The 21,973-nt window shown below is 39.1% G+C and overlaps 1 protein-coding gene across 3 annotated transcripts in view; it reads left to right on the top strand.

Annotated features, from left to right (window-relative positions):
• Positions 1 to 12,344: 12,344 nt before the first annotated feature.
• ENTREP2 (endosomal transmembrane epsin interactor 2) overlaps positions 12,345 to 21,973 on the top strand; it is a 179,769-nt gene continuing 170,140 nt past the window's right edge. For all 3 annotated transcript variants that reach the window (XM_072870833.1, XM_072870834.1, XM_072870835.1), the window contains exon 1: positions 12,345 to 12,877. In XM_072870833.1, coding sequence (XP_072726934.1) covers positions 12,635 to 12,877 — 243 coding nt within the window. In that variant the 5' untranslated portion in view covers positions 12,345 to 12,634. The remainder of the gene's footprint in view (positions 12,878 to 21,973) is intronic.

Below are 21,973 nucleotides of genomic sequence, written 5' to 3' on the forward strand. Positions count from 1 at the left end.
AAGCTGACCTTGTTAATTTTGCTAGTTCTTGGAGAAAGAAGCACAAAGCCTCAATGAAATTTCTCACAAATTCCTTTGTTTGAAGGGCAGCAAGACAATCTGCTTAATTATTTTTGGCAGTTAAGTCTGCTTTTTGAAACCTTGTCATAGTAACTAATACTCTGTTAGAGTAATTCCTTTTTCCATTCACCTCTCTATTTAATGTTTTTGTGTTATTGTTTTTATTATAAACCCTGCAGGGAATTTTTCTCTCTGCCAAACCATTTTATATCCTTGGCTTACATTCCGCTTATAGTTTTTGCCAGTTTTTCCTGTAGTAGTCTCTGACAACCACCACAATTTAAGAAGGATGCGTAAGTTATTTTTTGTATTTTTTTAATTATCACAAAAAACTTTTCCATTTTGAAACATCAAAAAAACCCAAAAAACAGGTTGGTGATTTAACAGAATTCTTCAGCGTATTAAATAATTCTCATCTTGGCACTGACAAAACCAAAGAGAGACTTTAACTCTATCTGTCATCTTTACAGACCCCAGGCCACTGTGGCTAGGGATGCTGCCAGCACTGTTCCCCAGGCAGCAATAGCAAAGTACACTGCTCATTATGCACTGATATTCCACATTGATTTCCCCCCCCCCACCTCAGGCCAACAGTAAACTGCTTTTGAAGAGATACAGGCAGTATTCCTTTAAAAAGAACAAATGCCTCCCACCTGATGGTGCATAAGCAGACAACTTCTGAGTCTTTCAGACAGAAGAAACACTGTATTGGAAGTTACAGAAAAGTTTATTTTCCTTTTGAGGAAACCATCTTCTAGAAATGTTACTAGATGCAATCATTTGAATAGACAAGATTTACTGTTTGTAAGAACAGTAAGAGAACCTTCTAAATGCATAAATAATAGTTTTCAGCTAGAATGGCCAGCATCTGTCACATTGACTAGGCCACAGTGAAGCATATGTATTTTAGATGTCCTGCTTGGAGTGATCTGTTCCTTCCAAGATAGAGATCTACTGAATCTTAAGTGCCACGCTCTTTTTTTGCACCTTCCAACATAAGAGTATTAATTCTGATAAAAATTTAGCCAGTTACTTTCTGACCATACAAAACCTGTTTCAAGGAGTGCCACACATCTGTGTTGAATGAATACCCTGTTTTAAAAACACTTTGAAGAGGAAAGTAAGTTTTGTATGCTGTTTAAAAACAAAACCACACCCAACATGCAGAACACTGACAAAAATTAAATACTGGATTTTTATACCACTTTAAGTAGACAGCTAAGACTAGCTTTTCACAGAACAAATGTCATTTCTTGACTTAGTCCACACTTAAATTTTTATGCTGAATGGGAAATTATAGTTTTGTGCATAAATAAACCACTTAGACTTACGACAATACAATTAAAGATTCTTAGTACATATGGCTAATAATTTTATAAAGGCTTTTTCAAATATGAATTGTACATGAATCATAAATATAGAAAAATTAATTCTGCAGAAGTTATAATCTCTCTCAAGACTATTTTTTTAGAAAGTTGTAGATTAAGACTTTCTCAACTTCTTTTTGTAGTAAATACATATATTTCTGCCAAATTATATGTAAAAAAAAAAAAAGTCCATATAATGCCTAAGAATCCCGCATATCTCAGGGAGGCATGGAATTTATTCAGATAGAATATTTTATATGGGTGATGCATTTCAGAAGAAATAGCTTCTGTTCAGACATATTTGTTTTAAGCAAATAATATTCTGTTGTACCTCAGAAAAACCACTTTTCTTTCCAGCCAATATGTTGAAGTCAGAAAAAGAGTTTCCCTGCAATGTCTGGACAGAGATGAACAGTAATGAAATTCTGACTTAAAAATAAACCTTCATCACAAGTGAAAAAAATTTAAAAAGAAATAGCAAATTGGTGTAGGAAGCATAAGAATAATAATAAAAAAACCCTGACATAATTAAAATTCAAGAGATTGAAAGGGTCTGATTAATAACTGAAATTTGGTTCTTATCTAAACTTTTCAATCCTTACATAGTTTTTTCCACTTATTTGGCCATTTGTCATCCTCAGCAGGAGGTTCAGCTATACCATTCTGCAAAGGGAAATGTTAGGTTTCTGGTTGACATCCTTCAGAGCAGTGGGTTTTAACCTTTCTCAGTTTAGGGCAACTAAACTTCTGATGAAGCGTGGATCTTAGACGTTTTTATGATGGGTATTTACACAGTGGAGTTTTCTGATATAATTATGCTAAAGCATTTGTTACTTTTTCTGATGTGAGTCAGGCCAATGCAATACGCTGAACAGAAGTGAATTCCTTAACTGGGTTTAAAAAAATATGTATCCCTAGTGTAACAAAAAATAATTCTTTAATTCTTCTCAAAGTGCAGACAGCATAAACTTAGAGTTCTAGAAAGAATGGCTGAAGAACTGTACCCCTATTACAAACACTTTTTCTAACCTGCCATTGAAATTGTGTGGCTGAAAGTGGGAGAAGTATTGGTTCAGGCTTTCATCAGGCAGGGAGATTCATCTATCCTTAGATGAAGAGTATATAGTACTACAAAGAAAGCTCAAGAAAAGTGTGTTCTTATTTCCAAAGTAGGAAATCTAATTATCTCAGGCACTCTAAAAAGATGTTAAAGTCAAGTTATACATATTTTATAATTCCTATGAAAACTGTACACATTCAGGGAAATCATCAATTCATGCCATCTAAAACAAGAAAGGCTTTTTTTCAGATTCTCAGTAATACATGAGACTATGCTGAACATCAGTGGTATGACAAATCTTGTCCAATATTTGGCCTTTCACAAGTGCTTTTATTTGGCACTTTTTTTTTATCTCGAAGTATTTCTGCATGGTATGTTTGTTATATAGGCAGCATTATGTTGCAAATCAGTCTTTCTCTTACAAGTGTGCTCTGAAGGTGCAGTAGAGTATTCTTCCGAAGTAAAAGGTATTAAAGAAAAAAAATCAAAATGTTGCATCAAACTAAAAGTATTTAGCAGTTCTGTGGGTAGCGTAAAAACTTATTAAAGGTAGTTAGATGAGTCTGGGCTAATAAGCACATAGAATGAAAAATTTCAGTCTGTGCATCAGAAGTATTTTGTATCACCCCTTGAACTTCTTGTTAGCCACCTCTGCCCTCCCCAGGAAGGTTACAACACACAATTAAAAAAATAAGCTGTAGCTAACTTCTAGCTGTCCTCATTTTATTTAAATATATGACAACCTTACTACCAGCACAGATTACATGTAACAAACACATCTAAACAGAGGATGTTGCACAGTGTACATGACAGATAAGGTGTCTGCATAAAATATCACCTGTTCTGCAGTTCAGTGCTTCTCTGCATCTTAATGCCCAAAGCCATCCAGGACATTTCTGGATCCTATAGTCTCCCTGCGTTGATGGATCTAGGACGTAGGCTTACAGTTGCGCTTTTTTCCCCCCCCCTCCCCTTCCCTTTCCTTTTAAACTGCAACACAGACAAAACCTGAAATCACAATTTTGCTCTTAAAATTATGAGAAGATAGTGCTTTTCTTCAAGTTCCTTCTCACTTGTATATTCAGATAGACAAATTCATCTAGTTTTAAACTATGAGAGACCACTTAATAGTTGCACATGTAAACTAAATGGGTGTGAAATGGTCATTTTATGTTAGTGCATCCTTTGGGGCAGAATGTGTTTATTTTTAAAATACCAGGCTAATGATTTCCAATGCATGTAATTGTGCTTCAGTTTCATCAAGACTTCAGGCTGTTGACTTTAATGAACATGAAAACAGTGTGTTTATTGCTACAGCAGAGCTGTTGATGTTGTAGGTGATCAGAGGTAGAAATATTAAATGGCATACAAATAAATATGGTAGATGTGACCAAATGTGAGTTCATAAAAAATGCAAATGGAAGCCAAGTACCGTTTATCTCAGTCTCAGTTTCTGGACTACTAGGTCTAACACATAACTCCCTGTACCAAGAAAGTCCCTCACGTTGCTTATATGGCTCGTTAAGGACTTGCTAGCTCGGAATAATAAAGATTGTTTTATGAGGGAAGCTTTTTCCTGTGTGTGATCCTAAACACATGCTGTATTTTATCAGCGGTTATGACAAATTTATGCTATAGTAGTGTATGATGCTGAAATAAATGGCAGCAAGACATTTTCTTTCTTGAAGTCTTCTGCTTTCAAAATGGACTTGACAAAAAAAAAAGAGCAAAAAGATTATAATAGCCTAATAAAACTTTGTGTGCTCTGCAAGTATATATTTCCAGTTATGTCATTTTCCACACTTTACTCGGCATGTTGTTGCTCTGAAAACCTAATATAAAGTACTTAGAGTTATTTAGGGAAGGATAGAGGAATTTAGGAAGATAAGAGAAATGCAGGGCATCATGGGGGCTAGGGAAGCAAAAAGGAAAGGAAGGTGAGTGTGTAGAAGTCAGTGGAAGTACACCTGGGCTGGTGGAAAATACTACATTGGAGAAGAGGGTATGAATTAAAATTAAAAGTATTATACCAGTATCTGTACATTTCTGCTTGCAATCTAGTCCTGCTGTTTCTCTGTCTGGAGCAAGGGGACAAAGTGGTAGTGAACTGAGTATCATCAGAAGGCTGCTTCTACTCTAGGTCATTTAGTCTCCAAAGGAGGAAGATGAGTTTAAGACAGACCCGTTTCAAAAATGCAAGTACATTGCAGCTGTATTAGATGTGGGTAGGTGGGTAATACTGTGAAGCAAGTTTGCCTGCCTTAGAAATCAAAGCTGAAGTCCTGTGTTATGAAGGAAGACTTCTTGTGGCAAATAGGTTTGAGAGATTATTTAAGAAAGTCTCTATATTACAGTCTAAGCCTTAGAGTATTGCCAAGGTCAGTGAGTGATTTGCTGTGTAATTGCCAGCTGTAGAAGTTTAAGGTTGCCTGAGGGCTGTTCCAACTTACACATACAAGTTTTCCACAAATATGGCAAAACTATGCGACTTTTCTGAGTTGTTTCTTCTTCATACAGTTTTTTAATGTTAATATACAGTTTAACACTTTCACACCTGGCAAAACTGCTATAGTGTGTCTAATCATGGTCAGTCATTACATAAAATACTAAACTGACTTCTGATTAATTTGAATGTGTTTCAGATACAGACAGCCAATTTTGCCTTCTGATTTTCAGCTGCATTTCCTAAAGAAAAATCTTGAAAATGATCCAATATGTTTGAGACTGATTTAATAAATCTCAGTAGCAACTTCATATGAAATAGATGTCCAATATGAATTATCATTTCATCTAAGAGACAAAGTTATTTTAATAATCTTTAACTTCAGCTCACCTGAGTTTCTAGGCTGATTAGTCTTTCTGATTACTTCAACTATCTAAACTAGAAAAAGCTGTGTTCATCTAGTGTGGGCTCTAACTAAATTGGTATGAGCAGCTCAGCTGGCCTTTAACTTGTTTAGATTACCTACCCTATGCCTCTGAATAAAACTGGAATATCTCAGCCACCAAACACTGATTTCTGGTTCTCAAAGAAAGATCCTTTTGCCCTGTGTTTAAAACTTTGCTCATTTACAGATGACAAGTAGAAAGACTGTGTGCTTTTAATAAGCTACTTTCTAGAAAGTGTATCTATCCACCTAAATAAGAAAGTTTTTCTTGTCTTTCAATTTTTGTACAGACTTTTTAGTTCATTTGGAAATTAAGCATCAGAGTTATTGCTGCTTTATTTTTTGCCAGGTCCCATTACCCAATAGTTGTGATGGAACCAATAAAACTAGGACTCTTATCAACGGAAAAGCCTGTGTAAAAGGAAAAATCAATAAAGACAAGACTTGGAAAGTTTTTCCTAGTATTTGGATTATTTTTACTTGGTAGTGATTAGAAATTTCTTAGTTTTTTCCCTTTATCTTTTCAGTAATGTGCACATATCTAAGATGAATAGGTAGATCCACACAAGTAGATTAATTTCTGATTCCATTTCTTTTACCAGAAAATCCACAATCTGAGCAAGATACTTAGGGGAGGGACTATTGATTTTTTTTTTTCATTCTAAACACTTTAAATCACTTACCTGTAAATCAAACAAATTAATTTCTTGAAAGTTTTATTTCTTGAATCAAAATAAGAAGTTTTGAGATGTTTTTCTCAGCAAACTGTCTTTTACTTCTATCATATATAAAACATAACTGTCATTTTTCTTTCAGTAAAGGAAATAAAAACCTACTTGCAAATGCTTAAAATTATTCTGCAGCTAAGCCACTAAAATCCAGATGTAATTTTTAATGAAATGTTGATATTGTGCACTATTAAAAGTGATCATGTTAAGTATTATTTGAGACTTTTAGCTACTTAATTTCTACAGTAGAAAATAATCCAATAGACTCTGGCCCTGTAAAGTCCAATAATTTTAAGAGACAGTATGAAGTAGCTAATTCTACATTACCACATCTTTTTACTCTTGGCAATGGGATCAGTAAGGAATCTGTATATACATAACTGGTAGTAGCGACCAAAAGTGTTGCACAATTTAAAGTTTTATAGAAGAAAAGTGGTATGGTTTAATGCATCAAACAAACTTCTGTCCAAAACTTCTTGTATGATATTGGATATATATTTTTCCTTGTTTTAATTTCTTAGACCAAACTCCTGATTAAGAATAGTTTTTCTAACTTTTGCTAATGCCTGAACAGAAAAAAAACAGGTGGTACTTCATTTTATATAATTTATTTTTATTTTTGCAGAGTGATTACATTTTCTGCCAGGCCAGGGGTGATCTTCTGGGAAAGAAATCTGTCTTGTTTAAAAAAAAACAACAAACAACAAAAAAAAAAAACCAAAAAACAAAACCCTTGAGTTCTAGCTTGCCTTTTGTAAACCACAGGGCAATCTGCTTTTCAGATCCAAGACACATACCCAATTTCGACTTTCAAGCAGTCATAAAATGCAGGGCAATTATCTTGATTTCAGTGGTGTCTTCAGCACTCCAGGACATTCATCAGGGCAGCCAATCACATGGAGGAAGTAATTCCAAGGTAAGTATTTCTGAAGAAGAGACCCAGACTATTTTCAGATTAAAGCATGGAAATTGAGGTTTCTTTCATTTTTATGTGCAAAGTTTTCCTGTTCAAAACCCCTTTGGCTTACATATGGAAGTAAATCCTATGGTTTTATATATACTCAAATTATATTGTTAAAGGATGCTATTTTTGTAATACCAACTAATCTGTGATTATCCTCTGTGTAAAAACATGAGAAAACAGAACAATAACAATGGGTGTAAAGTAATGGCAGTTACTTCTCTTTAGTGTCTCCTTCAGGTCTGCTGTCTGGTTAGGGTAACAGACCAATACATAGATACAAGATGGTGGAGAAAATAGCTGAAAAGTTCAGGGACCCACACATAATTCCAAGTCCTTAAACAGACAAGTGAGAGAATAATTCCTCTGTGCACAATCACCCCACCAAGGGCAGCGTTCTGCAGCCTACAAATGGAGACATGACAGTCCTCTTTATTTGCGTTACCTCTTGGAAACAGACTTTGTCTAGGCATTGGTTTATTACAGGGCTCTTGATGATTGCGAGGTAGATGCTGTTGATTTTAATATATCCTTTTAAAAAACTTTCATAACTAAGCACTTATGTTTCAAGCACAGAAGTAGGACTTAGTCAAAATCTGCTGATCTTCATGGTATTATTTGTATGTTTTTATTCATAACATTTCTGTACACAAAATCAGTGTGCTTTGTGAACTCTTCAGTCATTCACTTCCACAGAAAAATGCTGTAAAAGATAGGACTGGTAATGATGTTGTACCTATGATTTGCAAAGTGAAAACTTGTCTGTAAAAACACAATGGATACTTTTATTAGTATAAAAGGGGGGGGGGTATACTTTTATTTAGTATAAAAGTATAGGGAGGATACTTTTATTAGTATAAAAGTGGAGGGGGAGGAATTTTTTTTGAGGTTCATTGCTTAGCTACAAGTCTATCGGAGACAGTTGTCCTATTGTAAGAAAAATGTTGAGTCATCGGGAAGCAAAATAACACCAAAGACAGCAGTGCCACTGTAAGGGTTAAATGAGTCTACAGGCTTAACCCTATGATCCTTTCTTACATTGGTGGACACTTGCATGTATTGTCTCACTGTCTTTGACACGTTTTAGTATCTGCTAGCAGGATTTTTTTTTCTTCTTATTTTCAAATTATAAAGCTGGTAAAGCAGCATACTTCCTGCAAGATGCTGATTACAGTTGAATGTTGTATATAGATAAAGCTGTCTTTATTATTTGCTGTCTTGCCCTCCTTTCTCTCCCTGCCCACCACAACTTTTTGGAAGATAAACTTAAGAAAAATTGATTGCTGAGTGTGAGGAAATGCAAACTTCTCTTTTAATTTACTGAAATACCAGCTTCCGTTGCATTTGAAATTGAATGTCGTTACATGCTTAGAAGTTGACTTGTGAGACTATGTTGGTCTTCAGTTCTGCCAATGATACAGGCTTTTTATTTAGGTGCTTGCATCCATAAACCAATTTCATTACTTCTGTAAAAACGGGGTATGTTCAGTATGGTTCCTGGTAATCTGAGATAAAGTAAGTTGGAGTGCTTTACAAGTTATTTTCAGAACAGGTTGAAGGGTAGCCATGGAAAAGGATAATTAATTTTTAAGATACATGCCAAGAAATAATGGTATACTTCATTTTAATTCATCCTGGCTGTTGTGGTCTTGATACTTGATACCCTCTGGGAAATAAACAGGGTAGACCCAGGAAGTAGAATTACTACTGCTGGTGTTGTAAGGACCCAACATCTGAATGGCTGACAAATTACTTGCTAAATATTAGAATAATAAAAATATTTTATCTTAAAGTCAAGATATCAAGATGCATTATGAAGGTTGGATGTGGAAGGAGGTATTTTAGGCTTTGTGGGTTTTTCTCATTTTGTGTGTATGTGTAGATATATATATATATAAAGTATATATTTTATTTTCGGCAATGATACCACCTCATTTGACAAACTTCCACTACATCTTTAGGGTGTACACTGTGTGGGACAACCTGGATCGCTAGTGCTTATTAAGTCCTTAGAGCTATATATACATACAGAGAGAAGAGCTGCTTAAAATAATTAAATCATGTAAAGTATGCAAATTTGAGACATACTATGTATAAGTAACAATGGCAGGGCCCTTGGACTTATTTTCAGTATCTATAGCCTGTAGGGCACTTTCTTAACTGTTTCCTTATCTACGTTATTTGTTAAGCGAGGCTTACTGTAACTATGAATTTACTTCTTTTTGCTCGTTTTCCATTTCTGTCATACTTGAAAATGTCACTTACTTAATTTCAAATAACAATTGCAGAGATAAAGATGCATGAAATTCACTAAAGTTGAAAGTGAGGTAGAATAAATAGAAACTTCAATCCACCAATGTAGTTCCTAGTATGAAGTATGAAGCTGCTTTCTGAACTGGTTGGGAGCCAGTAAAGACTGACAATAATGAGACAATTACCATAGAAGTGGGATCATTATCCTGCTGTCTTCTGAGTTTTGATGATTTTAATAGGCTAATAATAAGGTCTGATAGGTAGTGCCCTTCTGGCTGCCTTCAGGAAATGATCAAATTTTTTGTTAAATTAAAAATTAGTATATTATAGTGCTCAAATATAAACATGGCTACTACAAAGCTTTTGTTACTACAGTTCTGGAAGAAATTTCAGTACTACATCCTACTTTAAGTTACACTCAATGATATGGCATTGAAAAATACCAATGAAAGTATTTTTTTAAAAATCTCTTCAGCAAAATAACTTTGTTTAAAGTTAGGGACAATAATACTTCCCAAATTGCTCTCAAATAATTCTCAAACAAATCCAGCAACTGAGAGCCTTCAGAGAAAGCTAAGAAGTGTATTCAGATCTTGAGCAATATCCATCTATACCTGAATGCTCAGGAAAATTGGAGTGAAAAAGATGTGATCTCAACTCCTGTGGATTCCTACTGGAAGCCAAAATAGTTGTTTGCTGGTAGCATTGGAAGCAGTGCACACATTGATTACGTGAGAGTTTACCCACACGTGAAGTTCACGGACAGTGGATGAGCATGTGGACTTGCAATCTCAGATCCTCCTCTGGACTGCCCACGAATGTGGATTTTTTTGTATCTGCTAGTTAGAAAGTCCTTGGAAATTAAAGTAAATTGCTTTGTACTTAAGGCATACAATCATATCAGCACAGGGAGTTAGTGAGATGTAAATTCACACCCCAGTGTAATGTGTCCTAATTTCTCCAAGCCCTAGGGCCATCTTACTCTTGAATGAGAGTACCCAAATAGAGGTTTAAATGCATTTATTCCTTATAAATTTTCTAATTGTCCTGCTGTTGAATAGCCGTAAGCATTTCTGGCTGGTTGGGGAATGAGCTGCTTAATCATGAAGACTGCACAAGTTCAGTTTGGTTCTGGGTTTTGTTTTGTTTCTTTTTGCTAGCCCCTTTCACTCTGTGTGGCAGAATATTGTAACACAGACTCTTCCTTGACTTTGAAAGGTATATTTCAAAGTAATGTTTCCAATGTTGGATAGCAAACAGCTCTACTTGATAAAAACAAGTGGAAGTTAGTTTTAGTGTGAACAGGTATGAACAAAAATTCAGTGTGATCTATTACCATACATCTCTACCCCTCTTCATCTAGCTGTTCCACCTGGGCTTTCAAATGGGATGTAGCACTCCTGTGCCAACAATCGATTCAGGAATATCGGCTGAGGCTGAGTATTGGGCCAAGGGGGTGTGTGTGGTGGTGTTTTGTTTCTGACTGACTTGCATTGTGCTCATGCCCAGTCTGAGAAACTAAGACATTGTAAGCTAACTCTTCTTTTGATTACTAGTAGTATTAATTTAGTACTGTTCTGCATTAGAATAAAAACTTGTAGCAAAACAGCTGTCTCTTCAGTGTAGTTTTGTTACGTGCTTTTTGGATCTGAGTAAAATATTACTTGCACACATGCTGGAGCGGTATTTTAGCCATGTTGAGGTGACAGTGCTATCATCTGCTATCCTAACCTGTTTTGTGGCACAGACAGCAATTTAAGTTAAAAGCAGCAAGCTTTCCCCCCCCCCCCCCCCCGTTATAGTAAAATATCTGAATGTTGTGTGAAAAAAGAGGGGACTTAAATCTTTTCATGCTTCCTGTCAAGGCCCACTTCTCCAGTCCCACTTCCCCAAGAAACAAACTATTTTATGCAAAGAAGAGTTCTTGAAAGAAAAGAGAAAGGACCTCATGAACAAACATTTAAGCCTGGTTTACATGTGGTGTTTAGGTTTGTTTTTTTGTATGAATATCACGGTATTACGGGTATGTAGACTACACATACCAATTCCTGTATAAAAGAAATATACTGCTATAGCCAATTATGGTGCTACAAACACATTAACCCTGGAATAGTTTTACTACCTAAACTATACTGCTATACAGGGAGATGACATTCGTGGTTTTGGGTTCCGTTAGTGTGTTTTTCATAGGTAGGCCTAGGTGCTTGCGGGCAGTAGGTTATCACTGTGATTTCCCTACTGCAGAAAACTGGCTTTTAAATGTGCTTCAGGTGTTGTGGGTAGCCTTACTGTGCTGGACATAGTTGTCATGAGCAGCAGCAGGGCAGGGAAGTTTTCATAAATAGAGGCTCGTTCTGGTGGCTTTTATATTTCTGGTAGTAAGGATGCTGCAAGCTGAGGCTGCAGGGTGTGTGTGTGTGGGGGAATATGTTAAAATGACCCTGGGTACTGTACCTTTTGTATAGCACTAAGAAATAATTCTTCCCTTCCTCCACCGCTGGACGCTAACCCACAGCGCACCGGGGCGGGGGTACCGGCTGTCAGGTGCCACTGCTGCACAAAGCCCAGGTGGGAGAGATTTTTCCTTCTTGGGTTTGGCGCGCAGGAGTCCGGCCCGAGACCGGCGGCAGGCAGGCAGGCAGATGGAGGCTACTGCCTCCTCCCGCACGCCGCGGCTCGGTGCTGCTCTGGTGCTGGGGGCGCCCGGACCGGGCCCCGCCGGCGAGTGCTTGCCTCGCACACGCCGCTCTCTCTGCAGGGCCGCCGGCGGCGGCGGCCGCCGCTGATCCCCCTGCCGCTGCCTCCGCCCGCCATTGGCCGTAAACAACCCTTCCCCCTTCCCCTCCCTGCCTCTCCCCCTCCCCTCCTCCCTCCGCGGGAGCGAGAGGAGCCGCGGCGGACCAGAGAGCGGGGCTCCGGTTCTCCCCCTGCCTGCGCCCAGCCAGCGGCGCCGGGGCTGGGCCGGAGCCGGGGCCGCCCCCGCCGGCGGCTGCGGGCGAGCCGCCCCCGCGCGCTGCGCGCCGTAGCCCCGCAGCCGCCCCCCCCACTCCCGCCTGCAGCGGGGAGAGGAGGCGGCGGTGGTGGCTGCCCCTCTCCTGCCCTGCCCGGCCGTGCCCTCTCCGCCGGCTGCTGCCCTCCGGCGGGGGGTGCACGGGTCGCCCCGGGCGGCAGGGCAGCTCCTCCTCCATGCGCCGCGGCTGCTCGCTGCCCTGCAGCGCCCGCGCCCGGCTGCCCCGCGGAGCGCGCCCTCCCCGCCGGGCGCGGGGGGCAGGAGGAGGCGGTGCCGCCCGGCCGAGCCGTGAGGGGCCCGGCGGAGGATGCCGGTGGGCGGCGGCGGGGCGGCGCGGCCCCCCGGCGGGGCGCGCTCCCTCAGCCCCACCGCGCTGTCCCGCAGCCTGTCCCGCTTGCGCGAGCACCGCGCCCGCTCGCGGGCCATGCTCGCCCTGGGTGTCACGCAGATGTTGCTCGGCTGCCTCATCGTGGCCGTCAGCTTCGCCGCCCTGGCGCTCACCACCTCGGCCCGCGTCCGCCACTCCTGCCCCTTCTGGGCCGGCTTCTCGGTGAGTCAGGGGCGCGCAGGAAGGGAAGGGGGGGCGGGGGAGGCGCAGCCACGCGCCCCCGCAGCCGTTAGCTGGGCCCAACGGTCGCTGCGGGGCGCGCGCCGCGGGGCCGCCAGCAGCGCCTCAGGGCTGCGAGTCCGCGCCTGCAGGTGGGACGCGGGCGGCGGCAGCGGCGCTTTCGGGCTTCGTCCCTCGTCCCCCGGGCGGTCCTGAGGAGCGGGGCCGGCGGGTGAGGCTCCTTACCCGCTTCTCCGCGTGTAGGTGCGGGGCCGCCCGGCACCGAGGCGGTCAGGTGAGAAATCCTCGTTCGGGTGCGCCGTGCGCGCTGCCGTTCTGGTGCTTCCTCCGACCCGGCCGGTGCCTGAGCCCGGCAGCGGTGTGACGGCACTTCGTTGTCTATTTTGGAAGGGTTAGCCCGGGTGGTTTGGCGTTTTATCAACAGTGTCGGATGAAAGTTGGGACAACAGATTAACCTTTGGCGTTGCCTCAGCGGTTGGTATCTGTTTTACGGGCTGCTGTTACTGTCCTTGGCATCTTTTGTACCGGTACTGACTTCGACGTCTGAGAGTTCACCTTGAGGTACGGCTGTTTCTCAAGGTCTCGGCGTGGGGTTGTGCTCGGATGCAAATTCAGTCATGAGCTATGTTGTGCTGAAAGCAATCAAATGAGATGAGCACAGCAGGAGCAGGTTTTAGGGTATGCACGCAGCATGGAAGATCCCTCTGCTGAGGAGAGTGAGAGTGCACTAGGAGGGCTGGGAAAGGCCTGTGGTTTTGGGGCACCCAAAAGTCCTGCCATGAGAGAGCCTGGGACGAGTCCCTTGCAAGAAGCTGTTGGTCTCACAGGACTGGGTGTCTGAGGGAAAAGCTCGTTTGTTCTGAACGCAAATACCCAAATCTGGGTCCTCCTGACTCCTTTGTGATTTTCTTATTGACTTCTCATTGTGTCCTGCTAGCATAAGTTAAAAAAAAAAAAGTTGATACTCTTCTTTACTCAGGTAGCCTCACTCAATGCCGATTATCAGTGTTTGCATGTGTGTATGGATACAATGCACACATGGATACATTAGTATAATACTGGTTTATGGAAGTTGGTCTCATAAGCAGTGAAATGGGACTTGACAGCTATGAAGAATTAGACGTTTCTCAGGGTACTAGTAACAGACTCTAAAGTGTTATTGGTGAAGATTTGCTCCATTTAATTTAATGCTTTATTGGTTTTAAGTATGTCTTTTCAGCTCTTTTAACGGACCAGAGAGTTTTCGGCTTTAAAAGTGCTTGTTAGAAACCAGAACTCTTAGATAAATTATTTTGATTCACTTCTGAGCATGTGGCAGAAATGGTGTAACTTAAAAAATAACTGTTTAACATGCTCTTATGCAGCACATTACTCAATAAATTTTTTGAGTCCTTCAGAGCAGAAGAGTAGTTTTGGATTAATTATTTAGACATTTTTTTTGATTTCGCCAGGATTTTTTGTAATCTTGGAAAGAAACCAGTTTACACTAGTAGCCTTGATATTGTAATAATCAGTCTTTTGAGTTTGAACCTCTGCAAGCTAATGTGCAACTATTCATTGTAATGAGGTGTGAATTTTAAATTAAGAATCTGGCTGCTTACATATTAATGTGCTAATAAAACAACATGGCTTAGGCAGACCTGGTTTCTTATCTTGACAGACCAAGCAGGAATGTACACAACTGATTGTGTATTCCAGTAAGCACACCTTTTTCAATAATACCTTTTTTCCCCAGCTCCTGTAATCTTTGTGAAAAGAGACTTTTGGGGGTTATCAGTGTTCTCTAAGATATGCTGGTTTTCTGATTGTGGATGCCTTCTACTCTTCTCTACGTGCGATGTAACCCATACAAAAATATGTTTTCCAGTTAGATTTTGTGAATGTTACTTGCTCGTCATAGAGAAGAAAGCCATGATTCCAGCCTGTGGTGTGAATTGGTAGAAGGCACAGGGAAAGTATTGCAAGGCTGTTGACTAGAAGGCCTTATTGTCCTGTGTTATCAGAATGAGGCAGGTATATGTTGTTTCCTAAATTAAGAGCTTACTTTTTGAAAAAATAATTCTACCTTACAAATGATCCATCAGAGCATGAGAATAACCATACTTTCCTCCTAATCTCCTTATCTCTAAGTCTCAAGAAATAAGGTAAAAATAGAGCAGTTTTCAGGTATGGTGAGCCCTGAAGAACTTTCTGAGGCCACGTTAGTTGCTTACACAGCCTTTTCTAAAAGCCTTTTGAGGTATTTAGTGAGTTCAACAAAAACTAGGTGTATCGTCACTCACAGCTGAAAAGCGTTTCTGTGGAAGTGTGAATGTTTTTAGCTTGCTTCTGGAAAATACAATTAAAGAAATAACTAAAGGTGAGTTAAGTGACATGAGAGATCCTTTCTGTCTTTACTTGGTGCCAAAATCAGGCATAAATATTCGCTCCCCTCAAAGTACTTCACCCCCCTGCCCCTGTTGGAAGTAAACTGAGTTGCTTGATGGTGAAGTAGCAATTCTAAACCTTTTTTTTAGGGGGTGGGGTGGTGATATACTGTAGTTTTTACTCATTAGAAATGCACATCCTAAACCAGAGTCATCTTGTCATTGGCACTTTTCAGCATTTTTTTTGACACCAACCACCCTGTCAACATAAATGAAGGCTGCAGAAATTTGCTAAGAAGCTTTTCAATGTTTTTGAAAATAATTTCCCAACATTTGTAACATTCTAGCTGATTAAAAAAAAAACCTAAAAGAACGGACTGCATATTACACTCCTCACAGAAAATGCTCTAATCGAATGTAAGGAAAGGTTCTGATTTCTCACTTTCTTTTTGGAATCAAATCAAGTGACTGTACCAGTGAGAACTTATTTAAAGAACAAGGCACCATAATTTCCATAAAACTTTGAAGAATTCAGAGTTTATTTAAGCATCATCCCATACATTAAACCATTTTGCTTTATCTTATCTTCTATAGCATCATATTAGGAAGAGAAAAAATATTTTCATATATTTCGTATTAACACATTTTAAGGTAATTAATGAGAGTCAGCCTCACACTGAGCACAAGGGAATTTTGGGGTTAGATGGGCAGGCACTGGTTGATTCTCTGCATAGGCAGAAATCATTGGTAAGATCTTACAAACTGTGTGGTGAAATGCTAGGCAGTTTGTTCCCATTGCAGTCTTTCATTCAGGAGAATGTAAATTTAATCTTCACATTCTCTCTGCTGGGTAAAAGTATATGCTTTTTCATATAAGGTATATGAAGATAAATGTCTTTGATCCTTTTAAGAACATGAAAAACTGAATACTAGCCTCATTTTGATCATGGAAGAACAGCTCTCAAAACTAGGCTGTTCTGGTAGATCACTGAAACTTTTCCCAAAAGTATAAGCAGTGACAAGGTTCTTTGTCTCTTCTGTAGGTCCATAGTTGATTGAATATGAGAAAATATTTCTTCACTCTTTGTCCTTTAGAATCCAAAACATACACCAATTTGTAGTTTACAGGCTTTGTACATGCCCAGATTGATTGTAATGCTTCAGCTAAGTGTGCTTAATGTTTATGACTAGTGTTTCAGTGTAAGTTAAATCGTAAGATTACCCAGGTTTCTAAAATCATACCATGGCATTAGAAATCCTAGAACAACATACAGCAAAGTACAAGCTATCTCTTCTTTTATATATAGTTATTGGACAATGGTTGTATTCTTGTGTAGAAGTGTGTTGTGGAAGATCTTGTGCTGCCTCTCCTTTTTATTAAGTTTCTTCTCAATTCTGCCTCTTTTCATCCATATCCTATGTCCAAAATAGGTAAAGTCCTTTGGTTTAAAAGCACCTTTTATATAGTGTGTCTTCAAGGTTCATGACATACATGCTTTTTTGTGTTCTTTGAAAAGGGAAACAGATGTATAGGGAGATTGTCAAGGTGAACTCAGACCCAACTTCTCTCTCATGGAGAATGTGAAATACATTATATACTTGTCTACATTATTAACTGAGAAAGCCGAGTGTAGAGCCTTTTCTGTATTCTTCAATGACACTGTACAAAATAGGTTTAAATCCCTCAGATGATGCATAGAGCAGTTAACTTTCAAAAGCCTCTACTAGTCTGTGACCCTGACTGTTCCTTACATGCAGTGGGTTGTTTTAGCATGTTCCTATGCAGAATCATTGTGGAAGCGAAGGGGAGATTATAAGACAGATGATTTGTTAGCAATTGTGAGTTTGTATCTCTTCTCCTCCATTTCAGGTCCAGATTTTTTTCCTTCCTCCTTTCCCCTTTTTCTTTCCATTTTGGGGTTTTCTATTATTGCTTGTGAATAGTCAGGTGAAATAAAGGAGGTACCAGAGTGATGGTGTTTGTAGCTCGGAGGAATGAGCTTTAGTTTGCATGAAAAGCCTGCTGCCAACAGAGAGTCTGTTACTGTGAGAGTAGAGCTAAGCTGTTTGAGAGGGAGAAAGTAAACTTCCTGCTAGTATTGAGTGATATATGTTGTATATACTGAACTTGTAAAATCTCCTAACACATATGTCCTAGATATGATCATCTCATATCTAGGACTTAAATGGTAGCTTTCTTGTCTACCTGCTGTAGGTATAAATGAACCTCTAGCATGGATATCAAGTAGTTTTGATCACAGTGTCCATTGCAACATGCTTCTCTATGAGAGTATATAGTACGGGTTGCTTGTTTTGAGTACCCCTGGTTATCACACATAACTTGAGTGCTTAACCTACAACTTTCTTAGATGAAACACAGTTTTTTATAGAATTTGCATAAATAATCAGAAACATTCCTGAACGTCTGTTGTAACCACAGAGAGGTCATTAGCTGTCTGGGTAAGATTATCTGACCAGATCCCTTATCTGTAAATGATTGTTCTAATGGTAGATTTCAAATCTGTGGACTTCATGACCATGATGATTAGTTTATCATGGACAATTTGTTATTCTGTGAAGTTTGCTACTGGTTCAGACAATGCTCTGTATCTGTACATATTCAAATTCTTTCAGGCTTCTTTTGGAAGTAGTTGGTATTGCTGTTTTGGGAATTGAGTAGATAAGTTTCTGCACTGAAAAAGTTTTCCTTTTCAGGAGACTTATCAGACCTCTTATGCAGATTATCAAATAGAGTTGGATCCAGGGAGCAAATGGAACTGATTTCCCTATGTGGCTGTTGAAGATCTTAAGTCATTCCTGCAAGATGATGCATCCCACACACTAGAACAGTTATCTCAATGTTCCTTGCTTCAGATTGATGAAATTTAGAAGATCAGGAAATGGATCACCTCAGAAATCCTACAAACAATTTGTTAACCTGTCTTTTACCTATTCACAGTCTTCTTTCCAATAAATGAGTGACTACTGGATCTGGCTAACAATGCGTGCTAGGTTTTAGCCAGTGAGATAGTCACAAAATAAGAGCAGCTAGATCGAATGATAAATTTGAGAAAGTAGTACTATAACGTTTGACTGATCACTGTTAACTCCTCACTTAAGAATTGCAATATGCAATAACAGTTTTAGTTACCTGTAGTGGAACCTGCAGTTATATATACTTATAAAAGAATTACGCTAACTCTGATTCTTTGAGACTTTGTCTGTTACTGTCTACTGCTGTGTCCTTTAGTTAGCCCACCATCCCTGTTTTTTCTGACTCTACTAAGCGGGTTGGATTTACAAACACCTTAGGCATGCTTTTCCTTTCCTTTGTTAGTTTGTCAGGGCTTTGAAATGTGAGCAAGGTGGGGAAGGAAGTCAACTATCTGGAACTTTGTGTGTCAGGAAGCCTGCTAGGCATGTATGTTGCTGGTACACAGGATTAGTAAAAAATTATCAGTCACCTGCATGGGCTTGCCTCTCACCTTCATAAAATTCACGAAGATTGCAATGTGTCTTGTCTAGGTAATTGATCATTATTAATTTTCTTAGCATTCTTGATTTGTACATCATGACAATATTGTGTGATAGACAAAAGAAATAGAACAAAGCTGTTATAACCTGTTATTAGATGCCAGTTAAAACCTGTGGTGTTGCTGTACAAGAAGAGATCATATGCGTCATATAATCATAAGGAGTAAGAAGCCTTGGGTACATTCTACGTACTTTCTGGAGCCCATGGTAAGGCAGGGCTTTGGAACAGTGCATTCATGGGTGAAAATTTTGTTTCCATATCCAGATGGCATGATAGCAAATTAGACAGCTGGAAAGAGGAACAATTAGAAAGAAGACAGTGTTCCTTTTTTAATTCTTTGAACTATACATGGTAAAATGGCTATCTGCAGCTTCCTGAGGGTTTTGGGCCAAGGGTAACCTTGAGATTTCTTGTCTTCAGTGCACTGGAAAATAGCAGACTTGTGGAAGCCAGCATTATTTGTTTCATGAGGCAAACGAGCTTTTATTGCTTGTAAGTATATTCTGTTGCCTAAGCCTTATGGGGTTGAGAAGCACTTGGTCATGCAAATTAATTTTAAAACTTCCTGTGTTACAGGAAGGAATAGTTGAAGAAAGCAAGAATGCCCCATTATGATATGGGGGAGTGGGAAGGAAGGAGGTGCCCAATCTGTAGGGAAGAAATAGCATCAATTTTTTTTTAATCCTGTATTATTATAAACTACCTGCGTTCTGAAGTCTTTATTTTTCTGTAGGCAGCCAGACTGCAGAATAAAAATATTACGTTTTGCGTAAGTTTCTTACTGTTGTCAGCATAAGATATGGTTTTATTTTTTATTTTTTAATGTGTAGTAGAAAGATGGGTGTATGCCTCAGTAACTTTAGGAATTAATTATTTTTCCTGATTTCTGGTTGTCCCTTCCAGACATTCTTTTATGCTGGAAATGTATGTGCATTTGATGTAAAGACAGTAAATACTGCCCTGGAACTTATAACAACTAGCTGTGTGGAACAGTAACAGTCTACTGAGAAACTTGGGAATAAATAAGTAGCTTAGTTGAAATGGGAATTTCCGAGGTCAATTATCCAGTCATTAGCGGCTGCTGAACTTATTACACCTCCGTTTTGGTTGTATGTTGCAACTTATTGAAGGAATGAGTCGTGAATTCTCATGCTTAATTGGCTATTCTTTCACAATTCATTTTTCTGCTCACTCCTGTGCCTTCTGGAATCAAAGGGCAGAACAGCTACTGGGACTCTGTAAGGTGTGAACTGCCTGAAAATATGTAACTTACAGGAGTATAACTATTTCAGTGGTGTATTTAAAGAAAGATACTCTTCTAGCAGCAGAATATGGTATGATAATTAGCTCTTCTCTATGGGAGTAACCACACTGCTTTAAAGAAATACTATGCAAATGTGACAAAACTAGGGAATTTATAATTGAGCAGTATTTATACATTTAGAGCATCATAACTTATGTGCAGGCAATATTTTAAGAATAAAATGCCCCAAAGCTAAGCCTTCCCTTTTTGGCAAAGTCACAGAATCACAGTCTCTATCCCATAACCAGAGGCTACAATCTGGCTTTGTAAGCACAGTGTGTTCATAATTCATTTAAAAGTACTTGCTGATGCTGTTTGAAACTTCAGTCCTCTGCCCAATATAATTTGTCATTGTCATTTTTGGTAGTCTGTGGATGTGTCCTTATCAGTGTTTTAGTTCTGATCATGTACGTGCTCCCAGTTCACTGTTCATTCACATTGTGGAGCATTCTCAGAGCACACAAACTTTTGATTCATGAGGGATAAAATGAAACCAAGAGATGTTCCTTAAGAGCACAGAAAATGCAGTCTGACTGCTAGTAGGTATTAAGTCTCAGGACCAGACTAAAGCTTGTCTGAAGTAGTCACCCATCCAATACGTGTATAGTGTGGATGCTCTCTTCTTAAGAATCAGTTCTTTTGCAAACAGATTTGCTCCTGTTCCATTTACTCTTTGCTAATTCAGGTAGAACTTGTAAGGCCAATCTGAAAACTCCTGTATTGTGCAGAGGATGTGAACTCCCTACAAATTACTAGTGATCCTTTCTACTGCGCAGAATTTTACTTCATACTGGTTACATCTACATTAGTAATTTGATGCAGGTTTGCAGAGTGAAATAGCCAGTTCTGAGGACCAGATGCCAGTGCTCTGTGTGTGTTACTTTTGAGTATCTTGAGTATTTTGAGTACTTTTGAACTAAGTGGCAGTAAATGAGAAATATTTCTCTGAATTACTGCTGCATCGCTTACAATGAGACTTTTTTTTTTAATCACAATCTATCTGAAAACAAAGGGAATAATTTTACAATATTCTGACAAGTGTAGACTTGTTATTGTTATGGTATCCAGATAAAAATGAGAAAATGTAAGCACTTCGAAGAATATGTATTTTTTGCTTGGAGGAGGCAAACTGAATGTAGCTTTTGGCTTTATCATCTTTACAACAGGTTGATTTAAACTTGGATAGTTGAAACAGCATTACAAGTTTAAACTTCCATGTCTAATTCATGAAGTAAGAGTTGCTAACTTTGCAAGCTTGCTTTCAGTTTTGAATATGAACTTTCTTCTAGATGCCATCATCATGAGTAATTTATGTTCTGCAGAACAAGCAAATAATGTCCTTATTGATAACTATACAGTGTTGTTATTCCTGTCACCTATAAAGAGCCCATCTCAGCAGAATTATTTTCATGTGAGTGATATAATTTACTTATGAGATTGTTTTTGCTACTGTTTGTAGCAGAAAAGAACATGGCTTAATCTGAAGATTTTAGATAAGCCTTCAGTGCCAGGAGAGATAAAAACAGGTGTTTTTAAGCTGAACACACTTAATCCAGAGGCACTGACAGATAAACATGTAGCTTTATAGTGTCACTTTTACATTCACTCTTCAGAGAAGAAACTTGTTTTCATCTAGGTGGAAATAGTGGATTTTTAAGATTATTGGTAGATTTTTTAGCCTGCTACAGAAAGTAAGACTACTCTTTAGTTTAAAAAAAAATCAAAACAAAAAGTATTATGTCAGCATTCATAGTAAAGAGCTAATGGACAGTGTCATTTATCAATAATAAACACAAGTAATTATCTCACTATTATGCGTTCTAGTGATTGTGGTTCTAGAAGAAAAGTTAAACTGAATGGTATTCTTTTGTTAT

This window comes from Ciconia boyciana, chromosome 8 (assembly GCF_034638445.1).
Source record: "Ciconia boyciana chromosome 8, ASM3463844v1, whole genome shotgun sequence".
Taxonomy (NCBI): domain Eukaryota; kingdom Metazoa; phylum Chordata; class Aves; order Ciconiiformes; family Ciconiidae; genus Ciconia; species Ciconia boyciana.